The sequence below is a fragment of the Typopeltis vanoorti genome, chromosome 19 (assembly GCF_054136105.1).
Source record: "Typopeltis vanoorti isolate ZY-2024b chromosome 19, IOZ_Tvanoo_1.0, whole genome shotgun sequence".
Lineage (NCBI taxonomy): Eukaryota > Metazoa > Arthropoda > Arachnida > Uropygi > Thelyphonidae > Typopeltis > Typopeltis vanoorti.
The window spans coordinates 30047448-30062478 of NC_143567.1; the positions used below are offsets into that span (position 1 = coordinate 30047448).

General features: G+C 34.5%; 1 protein-coding gene across 2 annotated transcripts in view; it reads right to left on the minus strand.

The window, feature by feature from the left end:
• Positions 1-15031, minus strand: part of LOC150095959 (sentrin-specific protease 6-like) — a 452901-nt gene that overhangs the window by 268798 nt on the left and 169072 nt on the right. For both annotated transcript variants that reach the window (XM_090408975.1, XM_090408976.1), the window contains 2 exons: positions 13261-13591; positions 6354-6481 (listed from right to left, as the gene is read on the minus strand). In XM_090408975.1, the coding sequence (XP_090265101.1) occupies positions 6354-6481; positions 13261-13591 (459 nt within the window). The remainder of the gene's footprint in view (positions 1-6353; positions 6482-13260; positions 13592-15031) is intronic.

Genomic DNA, 15031 nt, shown 5'->3' on the forward strand with positions numbered 1-15031 from the left:
TTGACATCAGATTGGGCTTTCACAATCTTTACCTTACATTCTTCAATCAAGGACATATATAGGAACATCTATTCTATGGCTGTGAAATTCACCACGTGGGCACCGACTCCTTTATAGAATTTTCTTTCTCTCGTTATGATCACTGGACAATGAAACACACTGACATTATCTTCTCTCTTTTTAACTAAATGGCATCCCTTGTTTCTTACAATAGGAACACGGAATCGAAATCCCGCACATTTTGTTTCCTTATTTTGTCGGACGGAGAAAACTCCTAACTCATCACTCAGGAAAACCGCGTGAGACCTATCCGAAAAATCGTGAAGAAAAACTCTGAGGAAAAAAGCCTTGTGTGTGTGTGTGGGGGGGGGGGTTTCCCTAACCCTTTTATATGATAACCCCTACTGGCACCTTCTTCCATTTTCTTTCTTCCCCCCTTACTGGAGTCGATTTCGCTGACCAATTAGAGTGCCGTTTTTCTGTCAAAACATCATGCGGTCCGTGTGAACGCGACTGACACATGACGAAGTCTCAATTTGGGAATTATGACCTTGAGCTTTGGTTTTTATTTAAGCTAACCTCTATGTCATCTATACTAAATTAATCCCCTTTCCAAAATTTTCTAAGAATTAACTCGAATCTCTTATTTCAAGTGTAAAAACTAGCCTCTCACATACAAAATCCTATGACTAATCTTCTTTGCTTTACTTAACCTTATTTTATCATATCGCAACTGTAATAAATGTCCCTTCTTTTTTTTTATTTAGTTCAACAAACAATTTCAGCTATATTTTTCTTTCTTTTTTATTTTTTTGTATTCGTTACTTTCAAAGGCTCTTAACGATATCTGCTTAGGAACACGCTTGCTTACTTAGTTATCTATACAGGGTTTTTATTTCTTCTCTTGTTACATCATGATAACTGAAAATTTCGCATTCTTAAGTTATCAGGGTGTAACACTATCCAATGCAATGTCTTGGTGTTCTGTCAAGAACACCATGACATTGCAGATTGTTAAAGATATTAATGAGAATATTATGTAATTTTTGCCACCAAATACTACCTCATTAATCTAATTTATTAAATCAGGAAATAAATGTCCAAAATTTATTACCATCAAAGAGTACTTTGATGAAAGATATGATAGAAATAAGAGATTTCTAATTCCTCCCCCTGGCATCTAATAAAAAATTAGATGCGCGGGGGGGGGGGGTAGTATTAAAACAGTGATAGAGATTCCTAGACAATCCTGAGAGGAACAAAGATTTGATTCAGAGGTGTGTGAAAGGAAACTTCAGAGTGGTGTGTAGTGAGGGATTTCTAAAATTACTAGCGAACAATTTAACAGCTAATAAAAAGTGAAACGGCTGCACTGGCAAAATCAATTTCGGTGAAGTAGATGAAGAAAATATTGAAGAACCAATGAAAACTTAATTGGGTAATTATATGCTGGACAAAATAAAAATGGGGTGATGTAAAAATGAAAAGGTAGTTAAAAACATCTTAACTATTAGTGGAATCATCAAGGCGTATCAATATTTGGAAAGTTACTTATTATATTAAAAATGATCTAAATAAAAAAAAAAGTAAAAGGTTTCAAAGTATGTAAATACATTACAAAGAAGTTCATAGGAAAAGTGGAACAATACATGATAAATAACATTAGATAGCGTCATTAATAATAATGCTTAAAACTCTGTCAAAGGTGTGCTTAAGGATAAAAGCTATATAACTGTGAGGAGACTTCCACATAGTCTGTAAAGGAATGCAGAGAACCGACTAGGGCTTCTGACCTAATGTCCAATCCTCACCTTCTCGTGGGGCACCCTGTTGGGTATCTACCTGGATACTAAACAAACGAGGATGGGCTGGCGATTTGGGATTTAGCCGACCAAATTGTATTCTTATTGGCTTAAACCAAAATACAAAATGATGGTACAACATGACAAAATTTCATGACGGCTGGGGAGTCGCCCAGTTAAACAAGATCCCCCGTCGTTTTCCTGCCAACCTGGCAGATAACACTTGTTTTGCTAATCTTTCCTCGCCCATTCTGTTTAAGTAACCATACCACCTGAGATTAGCTCTGCTTATGCATTCCTGGATGCCAACAATGTCAAGTTCTTTCCTAATATCCTCTTTTTTAATATGATATTGCCATTGATGCCATTTGTTCATGCCTCTAATCTTTCTCAGGACTCTCATATCTGCGGTATCTAGTCCTTGGTCAAGTGTTTTACTTCTGATCCAGCTCTCAGATCCATAAGTTAAAACTGGTTTGAACACTGTCTTGTATGTAGCTAATTTAGTGTTCCGACTAATTTCTATCTTATTCCATTTGAATTTATTCAATTGACTTCCTACCATGCCAGCTTTGTTGATTCTGTTGTCTATTTCCATATTTAATTTACCATCTTCAGTAAAAAATCATGCCTAAGTAGCTGAAATGTTTTACTTGTTCCACAGGTTCTCCGTTCACAACCAGTAGACATTTTCAACGATTCTACCTATTTTCATTGTCTTCGTTTTTTTATTGCTAATCTACCATGCCTATTACAACAGTCACTCAATTTAGTAAGGGAATCTTGCAAACTTGTAGCAGATTTATTTAGAGCTATAACATCGTCTGCATAAAGCAAAGAGCTGACATTAACATCTCCAATTTTGATATCATGTTTAATACCACTTTCTTCATAATGTGATCCATATAGATAATGAATACAGAGGGGATAATGTACATCCTTGTCTCACACAGGATTTAACATTAACCCATCTTCCTGTAATTCCTTCAATTCTAACTGCTGATTTACAACTCAAATAAAGACTAAGTATTGCTTGATATAATGCCCCATTGACACCATATAACTGTAGTGTATTGAATAGCTTCTCTCTTGGCACCTTGTGATATGCCTTTTCCAGATCGACAAAACTTAAATACAGATTTTTGTTATATTCCCATGCTTTCTCAACTATTTGTCGTAAAGTGAAGATCTGATCCTGACAGCTTCTTTTTGGCCTGAATCCTGCTTGTTCTTCACCAAGTTTTTCTCCCACAATTCTTCTCAACCGTTTCTCAAGTATACTTGCATAGATCTTGCCAGGAATGCTCAGTAGGGAAATACCTCTGTAATTCTCACATTCAGTTTTATTTCCCTTTTTATATATGGGTACTATTAGAACTCTACTCCAATCATCAGGAATTTGTTCATCTGTTCAGGCTTTCTTAACTATACAGTGCAGCCACTGTAAGACTTTTATGCTGCCATACTTCAGCATTTCTGGTCAAATATCATCTACTCCTGCTGCCTTTCCAGATTTTAAGCCTTTGATAGCTTTTTCTACTTCAAATATGAATATGTATTCCTGCCTGTATGCCGGTTGAGTGTTTTTTAACACTTTGCTATCACTGCTTGTTTCGTTTAGCAATATTTTGAAGTAATTACTCCATACTTCAAGGATATCTTTTTCTCCTGTTTCCTTGTCACCTTTATCATCTCTAATTCCATTTACAGAACTCTTTCCTCCATTTTTGAGCTTCTTCAACAACATCCAGAATATCTTATATCTTACCACCTTCTTGATATTTATTTTCTAAATTCTTGCCAAAGTCCTCCCATGACTTTTGTTTAGCTAGTTTTACACAGTGTTTCACTTTCTTACATTTGTCTGTATATTCTCCAAGAGAACAAGCTGACTTATTTGTCAGGAACCCCTGATATGCTTTCTTCTTTTCCTTCACTGCCTCTTTAACTTCCTGTGTCCACCATGGAGTTCTAATTTTTCTATCCTTGCAGACAACTTCACCACATGCCTCTCTGGCTGAATCAATCAGGGTTTTCACCAAGGCTTGCCACTGAATCTCCAAGGTTTGGTTGCTATTCTCAAACTCTTACATTTTTTCTTCAATAATCTTTGTGTATTTTAATCTGCAGTTCACATCTGAGAGCTGCTCAACTTTTATTCGCTTTAAAACTTTCTTACATGTTATTCTTTTCAATATGATATTCAATTTTATCCTGCTCAAGAATAAATAGTGATCACTTCCAATTTCAAATCCTCTGTACACTCTGGTGTCCTGCACTAGTGGAAAAACATCACTATCAACAATAACATAGGTCAATGAGACTTTTCTTATTCGTTGACTCTTTTTCCATGTGAATTTGTGCACATTTTTATGTTGGAACATGGTGTCAGTAATAACCAGTCCATGTCCTGAGCAGAAATCCAACAGGTAGTTGCCATTATTATTAGCTTTGCTCTTTTCTCCAAATTTTCCCAAAATATTTTTGTATATCTGACAATCATTTCCTACTCTGCTATTTAGATCCCCAACCAGGACTAACTTTTCCTTTTTCATTGTGTCAGTTGCTTTTTCTAAACATCAAAAAATTCCTCCACTTCTACCTTAGGAGAACCTTCTGTGGGACCATAGGCACAAATAAGTCTCATTGTCCAATTCCCCATTCCGATATTTGCTCACATCGCTCTACTTGGGACTGCCTGCCATTCAAGACGATTAGCCTCGTATTTTGTGTTGAATACTATGGCTACTCCTTCTTTTACATGATTGTCATTGCCTGAATATAACATCTTGTATTTATTGCTCAAATAGATCTCACCAGTTTTTGTCGATCTGGTACTTATCTAATTCCTCAGCTAGCTCCATTTCTTTGCCATTCAGGCTTCTTATGTTGATCGTACTGATCTTTAACTCTGGTGATGTTGAGTTGGGGTGTGCTTTCATATTTGTTCCAGTAGCTGACTTTTCGCTGTTTGCCCTGGTTCCCTGGCAAAAACAACAGGGGCCTTGTTTAACCGGGCGACGCCCCAGCTGGCATGAAATTCTGTCATGTTGTTCCATCATTTGTATATTAGTTTAAGCCAATAAGAATACAATTTGGTCAGCTAAATCCCAAATTGGCAGCCCATCCTCGTTCGTTCAGTATCCAGGTAGATACCCTACAGGGTGCACCACGAGAAGGTGAAGATTGGACATTAGATCAGAAGCCCTGGTCGGTTCTCCGCATTTCTTTAAAGGCTATGTGGAGGTCTCCTCTCAGTTATACAGCTTTGACCCTTAAGCACCCCTTGTCTTATATTACAATTCCTCTTGTCTTATTTTAGAGATAAAGATGAGATTAAATCATTTGGGAGAAACTAGAATTGTTTTCTAAGTAGATGAGCATATTGGAAATAAACTAGAGATACTTAAATGAAACTTGTGAATATATATTTTTTGAAAATAAACATATACACTCCTAAACAAAAATAGGCTATAATAGCCGTAATTATAATAATAGTGTTTAAGAGGAGTAACATTGGAATTTTCCCAGAGACTATACTTAATATACAGAGTTTTAAATAAGTGCAGGTAAATAACATCGGCAATCAATAGAAAATGAATTACTGATACAGGTCACCATTTAGCTTCAGATGAATGGTATTTCTTGTTCAACATAACTATAAAATTGTATTTCTATATGCATTGTTATGCTATGAATGGGAAAATATTAAATACTTCAAAATTATGAAAGGAAAAAAAAATCAGAACATAAAAATTTACCATTATCTTTGATAGTTTACATAAGAATAACAATCTACAATTTATGTAAACATTGCTGAAATATACGATAAGTGAATCACAATGAAAAACCTTTAACTGAATTGTCAAAAAAATTTTATTGGGTAAAAGTTGTTTTGAATTAGGCATAAAAAACAGAAATGAAAATTCTTTCAAGAGCATGACAGGTTAAATTTCAGATAACTCAGTGTTTTGAGATTCTGAGTCATCCAAGTCTAGTCTAAATATACATATGACACAGTCTGAAAGTTATCTTCAGAATATGTAATTATTATTTGGTCGTCGGTAAAAAAGGAGAGTGTTTAAGTTCACAGTAGGAGAAAGCTTAATACCTTGATGGAAATTTTTATTCCATTTTATTATTATTTCATTTAGGTAAATATTAAAAAGAGTTGTTGAGAGGGGGACATCCCTGTCGGACCCCTTGGTTTATCTCTCTCGTATATGATAGCTCGTGATTTAATCTTATATGTATTTGATTATTTTCATATATACTTATAATAGCTTTTAGGATATTATTTGGTATTTGTCTTTCCTTTAATATGTTAAATAAAATGCTTCTTTTAACTTTGTCAAATGCTTTTTCAAAGTCAATAAATGCAATATGTGTTTCTAAATTGTATTCACTTCTTTTCTCTATTATTAATTTTAGGCAAAAGGCTGGGTCTATACATGTTCGTCCTTTTCAATTCTATTGAATAATTATTATTATTCAAAAATATACATGTTTGAATATCACTTATTAATTTTTAGTAATAAAAATTAATTATACCTTACGGTCATGCATGGTACCATCTAACTCTTGAGGTAGAAATCCAGTGAGTCTGATATTATTTTGCACAGTTGGTTTTCCTGTTTTGTCAGCTTCTTCATCTTCATCTGATGATATAGTTAGACATTCTGAAAATAAATGTATTATATCATGAATAATAGAAGCTAAAAGTATTTTTTTTAAAAAAAAGGTGCATGCCCCTCAAGATCATTGAAAAAAGTTGTACTTTCCATTATTGCTGTCAGCTGGTATAGATCTTTGATTTTTGGGATTATGACATGGATGGTGACAGAATAATTCTAGAACTCCAGGATATGTAAGGAAGGCAAACATAAGATAATTGGTTCATACTTCATACCAATTACTTCATAATGTGTGAAGTAATTGGTGTGATTTTCCCTGGTCATCGGTGGAGAGGTTTGGGTAAACCATCCCCCGATTAGATTTTTTCCTCAAATTTCATTAATCTTCTGATACTGCTGCTGATGAATGATCTAAATTTAGAAATGAGTTGAGGAGGTGAGCTGAAGTTATAGCCAATGGTTAGAACATAAAGCTCAGTTTTCATTTGATCATGAGACAAGTTCTTTACTTTGTCTTTAAAAATTAAGACTTCTGATATGGTTCATTTAATTAAACTCATTTATTTGCTAAAATAATGCAGTAATAGTGGTATAAAATAGTGAATGCAAATTATGGGTGTTATGTGATTTTCAGTTTTCTGGAACAGAAAAGTAACAAAACATGGCATACTTTTCCTAATACAATATTACTTTACTATTCTTCTATTCACCAAGAATAGTAAAGTTAATTCAGAAAAACATCTGAAATCAGATAGTAGTCCATGAAAGAAACACAGGGCATGATGGCTGGTGGAGAATTATATTCTACAAATGCTTATGTTTAGTATCATTCAACAAATGGTAATAATAATTTGGGGGGGGGGGACAAACCCGTTTTATACCTCGTATCTTTAGCGCCCTCTTCACTACAAAACCTTTCTGCCCGACACTTTCTTTTTGCACCCAGCTCCTATTTTCATTTCCATCTTCCTGGAATACTTGCTGCATCTTCCCGGAAAACACTGTGCGCATGCCATTCGCATGTAAACAATATGCCGTCGGATACACAATTTATCTAAAGGTTGCTGTCAGTGGACTTTGAACCTTCGTTACTATGCTCTAACATATATCTTATAGAGAAACTTCTTACATTATAATCTTTTACAATTAAATGACATCTTTCACCTTTAATTAATATTTCAAAATTTGTATTGGTATAATTCTTTAAACAAATTGGTATCTTTACTTATTTACAAGCATTTGAATGAAAATATTTTCATTCAAAATTCAACAAAGGTTTCCCCCTTCTATTAAAATTTTTCCCAAAAATTTTATTTGTATTCCCCCTCACAATCTCTCTCTCGGGTGGGGGGGGTCTTTAGCCTGACTTAGTAGCTCGTTTCTTCCATATCTTTCTTGGACTAAAATTGTACTTTATCTCATTTTGTGTTTTAACCTCATGATTACACTTAGGTTTACTGCTGTCCTTCAATGCCTTGGGCCTAAACAATTCTTCCTTAGTTTTATTCTCAGAGCTAACACAATCTGTTAGTAAATGTGCAGCTTTGTAGCCAGTATTGTTTTCCAACATTACAGACCACTTATAGCTTTTCTAAGCAGGAAAAGAAAATAGAGGAAGTTTGCATAATTAAATTGCCGTTGGGATTGTGTACTAACTTCCTGTCTTCTGTGCTTGTTTCTTCTCTTTCTGTTATGGAACCTCTCGGATCCGTTATCTATCTCAATATAGTTCATTCCGATTGATCTTGGACCATCCGGCCCTAATTGTTGTTCTGCACCACCCTGGTTATTTGCCAAGTTTCAGGATGATTATTCACCTCTGAATTTGGAGATATCTCAGAATCAACCTGGTTAATTTGAGTCACTTTATTAGCTTTATCTTTTGGTGTAACCTTCACTTTGCTTTTTCCTCTTTCGTGACCTTTTAGTCCTATTCCTATAATTATGGTTCTCTCCTCTGGACCATTTGTTACCCATTAGGAATATCTCATTTCTCGAGAAGTTGCAAGAGAACTTGTACCTCTCAAGAAAGTTAGTTCCTAAAATTATCTGAGCGTTAGGGTGGGATGTCCTAGGGAGGACCAACAAATTCTGCCAAACATACATTTTGAATTCAGGTAAGTACAAATTTATTCTTACCTTCTTGGTCGCATAAACTTTGGTTGTTGTTAACCCTGATATTTTGATCGGTTTTCTCTGATCAGAAATTCCTTGCCACACACTGATTTTATTCTGTGAAAGAAGTCTCCTGTTATGACAGAGGCCTGAGAACCAGTATCCAACAATATGTCACAACGAGATCTTTGCACTGCACCTTTTATTATCATTTTTTACCTTCCTTGATGTTCATAATCCCACTGTCTACATTTATACCTATGAGGAGTTTGCCCAAACTTTGATTCATTGCACATGAAGAACTAAGGATCATAGAACAATGAGTTGGGTAGCGAAAAGTGCCTTCCTATGCTGTTCCTTGCCCAGAAACTTGGGATTTTAAAAACTTTAACCTCAAGGACAAAACGAATTTCATCCTCAGGATCTGCATTACATCTGGAACAACAGGCTCTACTTACAATTTCTGAACAGAATGGTTAAAACAACAACAAAAAATTTGCCAAGCTCCTTAAAAAGGACACCCCCCCCACACACACACACAGACTATAATTACACCATATCCCTTCATACATTAAAGGTAGAACAGATAAACTGGGCTCATTCCTGAAACACCAAATGAGTTGGACAAATTCTCCACTTTCCTTAGAAAAATTAAGAATGCCAGAATCCCCTCTCTCTTTCCCAGGTGTCTACAGTATCCAGTACTTTGGGCAGACAGGACAGAACCACCATAATAAGAAGAAAAGAACCTAAAAAATATTCAATATGGACAACCAAAAAGTGGACTTAAACATGCGTTAGACAAAGACCATTTCATCAGATGAAAAAAAAATTGACCTAGAAGTGCACTATATAACCCAGTGAAAAGAAATGATAGTTTAATTCTACATAAATTTTGGAGCACCATACTATCCACATGCCAACATTAAACACAGAAAATCACTGCAGAGCATGCTGCTTCACCCTCCATACACATGCCTGTCTTTGCTCTAGAGCTCATTTTAATCTTCAGTCCACTGATTGTGTATATTCGATATGCCTTTGATAATGCTAGCTTACATTAATGAAAATAATTAAAGAATGAAAACTTAAATATTTTGGACATCTAACTAGACAAGAAGGTATTCAGAAATTAATATTAGAAGGGAAGGCCTGGTCGGCCAGTGGTTAGCATGTCCGCTCTCCAGCCAAGAGGCTGCAGGTTCGAATCTCGCTGTGGCATGGATATTTGTGATTGTCCTACAAACTTTGTGTGGAAAGGGAGTCTGCGACCTGCCACTTATTCTAGCAGAAGACATCGTTGCCAAAACCATGTGAGGTACGGCAGTGACCATACGGCATCTACGGACATCAAATGTGAATGTGAAAAAAAAGGGGGGAAAGGGGGGGAATGGATGGAAAAAGAGGGAGAGGTAGACCCAGGAGAATGTGGTTTGAAGACATTAAGGACTGGCTTGAATTACCATAAATGTTCCAGAGCAGCAAAAGAAAGAAAAAAGTTCCGTAACATGGTTGCCAACCTCCTTCTAGGCGATGGCACTTGAAGAAGAATGCTAGCTTGAGCTGGCAAAACATCAGGTTATAAATATTTAGTTTATTCAGCAAATTATCTATTTCATTCCTCTTTCTATGCAGTTTTATTTTCTAGAAAATAAACATGAATTGCTACAACTACGGAATCTGAATATGGAGATGACTGTCACTGTAACAAACTCATAGGAAACCACGGAACAGTTTGCTGTAGTGAATTTTCTTTAGAGCAGAAATATGCCTATAGCAGATCTGGTTGGAACTTCTGAATAGGTTATTATAATGGTGTTTACTATGGTTAGAAATGACTCTCTCATTAATTAAATCTTATATATAAAACAAGTAAGCCAAGTATTAAATAAGTAGGAGGTTGGCTGCAATTCAGAAGTAACTACATAGTTGACATCATTTTGATACTTGGGAATGTAAATTCCAGAAAATTTGAGCAATATCATAATATTAGCAAACATACTAGTAATTATAAAAAACAATGCCAATAAAGTAGCTAGTTTTCTAAAATATGTAGATTTAGAACTGGCTAGATTTTTCATGTTTTGTCCTGCTTTCCTACTACTTGGCTGATTTTTTTTTTTATATAAACATATGAGATGCTTTATTTTTTTATGAGATAAATTGATAAAGCACCTTTCTAAGTATTCTGTGTACATGCTTTCAGGCATTTACTCATATTCAATACTGAATATGAGTAAATGCCAGAAATGTTGTTTTTATTTATGTTATTTCTTTAGTTGAAATAAAACACAGTTATTCATTACAAAACACCACAGAAAGTATAAAAATTCAAAGAAAGAAATAGTCAGATTTGCTACTGCAGTACAGTTTTTTTTTTAACTTGTTCATGGATCCAGGAGGCAGCATGAGTGAACACAGCATCCCATTCTGTAAACTAAACACATACTTCAGAATTTCAATATATATCATTTCTCAACTGATTTAAATAATTAACTGAAAAACTAATAGTTACTATAATAGTTCAATAATCCATTAATGCTTTCATTTTCTTATTCTTACAAATAAATTGAATGCTACTTTTAAATATTTTATATATATATATATATATATATATATATATATATATATATATATATATATATATATTAGTGCAGTCACACACACCACATACTTGCAGAGGTGCTTGTATAAAGATCTTTAAATTTTGACCAAAAAAAAAGCATTTTATCATATTCTTTTGATAGCATACATGCTTTAAAAGAAAAGTCAACTTTCAAAACTCACTTTATGGTAATTTTGATTCACTGACAGATATAGCAGACTACAGAGAATGAGGATAACATAATGAAAACCTGAACTTTGCAAGTTTCATATAAAACAGGGTATGCAAACCAAAATGGTGCAAAAGTTTGAAATCCAGCTATATGTTTCCATCTAGCTTAAGGCTATATCCAATTTTATAGCTGCTTTCAAAGTCTGTTTTAATATTTTCTTTATATTAAGTTAAGGGGATAATAAATCCTGTATTATTTTATTTTACAGCCAGGTACGAAACTCTGAGATCGAAATCTAAGAGTTTCATGCCGAAGAACTATCGGCGAGTCCAAGTGTAAGTCATCACTTGGGCAGTACAACACTAGGCAACTCGTGTCAAAGGTGGAGCAAGCTCCATCACTATCCTTAATATTTTCTCGTAATGTAAAATGCAGCTCCAAGGAGATGTATTACTGTTTTACACTATGAGGAGAGGTCACTAACCAGACTGGTTTCGACCTTTATTGAGGTCTCATCAGTGAGTAGGTAGATCTTGGAATATCAAGGTTTAAGTGAACTGAACTTACATATACCTTTTGGCTCTTTATTTTCTTTATATATCAAATTTCTCAGTGTTCTCCCCAGAAAAGTTTACCAGCCGGGTGGAATTAGCCGGGCATACAAAAATTTTGAATGAGTTAAGAAAGACCCTTTTTCATAAATTAAAATAGTAATTTTATTAGAAATTACTTTAAACAAGGATAATATTTTATATACTAATTATAACAAACAAGATTGGGATTTTTCTTATTTTCTCATTAAGTAATGAAAAACCTTGTAATGCTCACAGCTTAAAATTCTATACATTAATTCTTCTCTTCTTCTTAGAAGCCCAGTTGTCAGCAGCTTTTTTTGTAATTAAAATCTGTTGGATCTGGTCTCTCCAGTGAAATCAGCATCAGATTATTTAGAGTGTTCTGACTGATGCGATTCCTCATACAGGTTTTTATCCTTTTTAATGCAGAGAAACCCCTTTCACATTCAACTGTGGTATGCATCAAAGTGAATATCCAAAGCTCTCAGATTGGCTTGCAATGCAACAAATTGAGCTGGTCTCACGAGTATCAAGACTCTCCATGTTCGATTTCTCATCAGTATCAATTAAAAAATGTCTTAAATTATTTTTCCATTCTTGCTCATTATTTAGGCATGTCAATTCACAACATTAATTAGCCGGGCAGTCACTAAAACCAGCCGGGTGGTTTTCCCATTCAAAAGGTCCTGGGGAGAACATAGTTTATTACAAAATTTGAAAGTATGTTGTTCAGCAATCAGCTTTACATTCAGTAAGAAATATAAACACAATATAGAAGATATCAAAGCTAGTTGGCAGTGTTCAGTGTAAATAGCAAAAAAGAGGAAAGAAAACGACCATATCACTTATGATAAATAACACTGACTTTTTTTTTTTTAATTTTATTTTTATTTATTTATTATCCAAAATTTATTGTTCAAATGATCAACAGATTTTGACATTAAAAGCTGTGTAACCGTATTAGCAAGAATGAAAGGACTAATTTTTTTTCAAGGAGAGTGATAAGAGTGGAATGGGTCACTAGAGGCAGCTGTGAGTACGTTGTCAGTTTTAAGAAACATGATAGATATTGTGCAAATAATGGTTAGTATGGGCCTTCCACGACTTTGCGAGAAGTCTGTCAGTTTACAGACTCAATGAAGATGCTTGTTTATAAGTTGTTTTTTTTTTTTTTTTTTTTTAAACCCTGTAAATGTGTGTTTTAGATGTGACAATGTACATATTTTCTAATTTTCTACTTTAATGAAGGAGATCTAGAAATGTAAATAAATGAAATAATTATGCAACTTCAAACCAGCAGAGGCAATTAGATCTCAACAATAAGCAAATCAAGTTTGAGAATAAATGATTTACCCACCAGGTTCTGTTTTGGCTTTTGCCACTTGAGATGTTCTTAGCACAGGAATTTCTTCAGACATTATAAAAACTTTACTACCAGTACCATAAGAATCTTCATTAGATTTCTGAAAGTTTGGAATAGTGTTTGAGTAAAATATTTGTTTTGATACAGTCAATCGGTTATTGGGACTTGATTGTTGATCCTTCTTTCTTTTGGTTGAGTCTAATTCTCTACAATAAGTCGTCACACTGGAAGAAAATGTACATTCACAAAAGTCACACTGGGAAAAATTCTTACTACAGTAACCACATTGTGAACAGACAGCAAATTTTTCTAGTTCTGGAACATCCTGAAAAAATAAAAACACAAGTTATAATATATAAACTAATAATTAATCAATCTGTTGCATATAACAAACAATATATGTGTTAAATTATTACAATAGGCTTCCCATAACACCAAAGCTATTTTTAACACTATCACTGGCATGGAGGAGGGGGGGGGGGGGGTTCAAAATCATGTGCGAGGACTTCAAGGAAGAATGACTGGATGAATAACTTTAATGTTGGTGGTAGACAGGTCAAGCTGAAGAAATAGTGGAGTTGCTTCATAAATATTCTCCAAGGGTGTGATCTAGACTGGTTAGTAATAATAGGCACTGATCTCTGAATAGAACACAAACCAGATGTGTTTCAATATTACTGAATCTTAATGTGAATTCAGTCAAGAAGGGATTAGATGAATATCAGCTTATGTATTGTAAGAATGTGGCAAGCCTCTTACTATTTAATTGAAGTCTCAGCTCTGTATGGTCTGTAGGAGTAGGAAATGCAAAAAAGTGTCAATATATAAAGGAGGCTCGAAGACAGAAGCAATAAATTATAGATCAGTATCTGAGGAGTGGTGGTTAAGGTACTGGAGAAGATGGTCAAAGGCAGAAGTCAGGAATGTAGACATGAGTATGATACTGTATACGTGTGGGGAAGGAAGTATGGCATTGTGAAAGGTAGGTCTTGTCTTAAGAATTATACTTTCTTTTATAAAAAAGTATAAAAATGTGACAGAAGAGATGGACACAGAAAATGGTAATATGATAATACTACTGGCTTTTGTAAAGGCATTTGATAGCATATACTATGGAATTATATTGAATAAACTGGCACAAATTTTCTACATTAATCCTGGATAGACATGAAGTTGTCAATATGAATAAGAGGGTAGCTGATGGACAGACAACAGTTGCCCCCTGAATCAGAAGAATGCAGGTGACCAGTGGAGTGCAAAGGGCTTGGCCCACTTCTGTTTAATTTGTAAATTAATGATATAAAAAATGATTTGAGAGAAGAAATGCAGGATGATTTAAACAGATTATGGTGACATATCTAATATAGTAAAGTGCAAGGTGGTGGTGCACTTTGGGATGAAAATATTACGAGAGAGATACTACATTGCAACTGAGAGAGAGCTGATGAAACTGATGAGGATGAGCAACATAATTCAAAGAATCCTTCGGAGATTGAAGAATAAACAGAAGTATTATCCCTCTTAATAAGGTTTTGATATAGCCACATCTAGATACACAGATTTAGTTGCCAATTTCTTGAGATTAAAGAAATCATGCTCCAGATGCAAATAACCAATATGTGCATCTAGATGTGACTATATTAAAACCTTATTAAGAGGGATAATACTCTTCTTTGTGAGTTTATAGTGAGCATGCCAGAATGCTCACGATAAGGACAGATTGAGAACTTATGGGTTACAAAAACTAGTTGTAGATAGAAAAGAG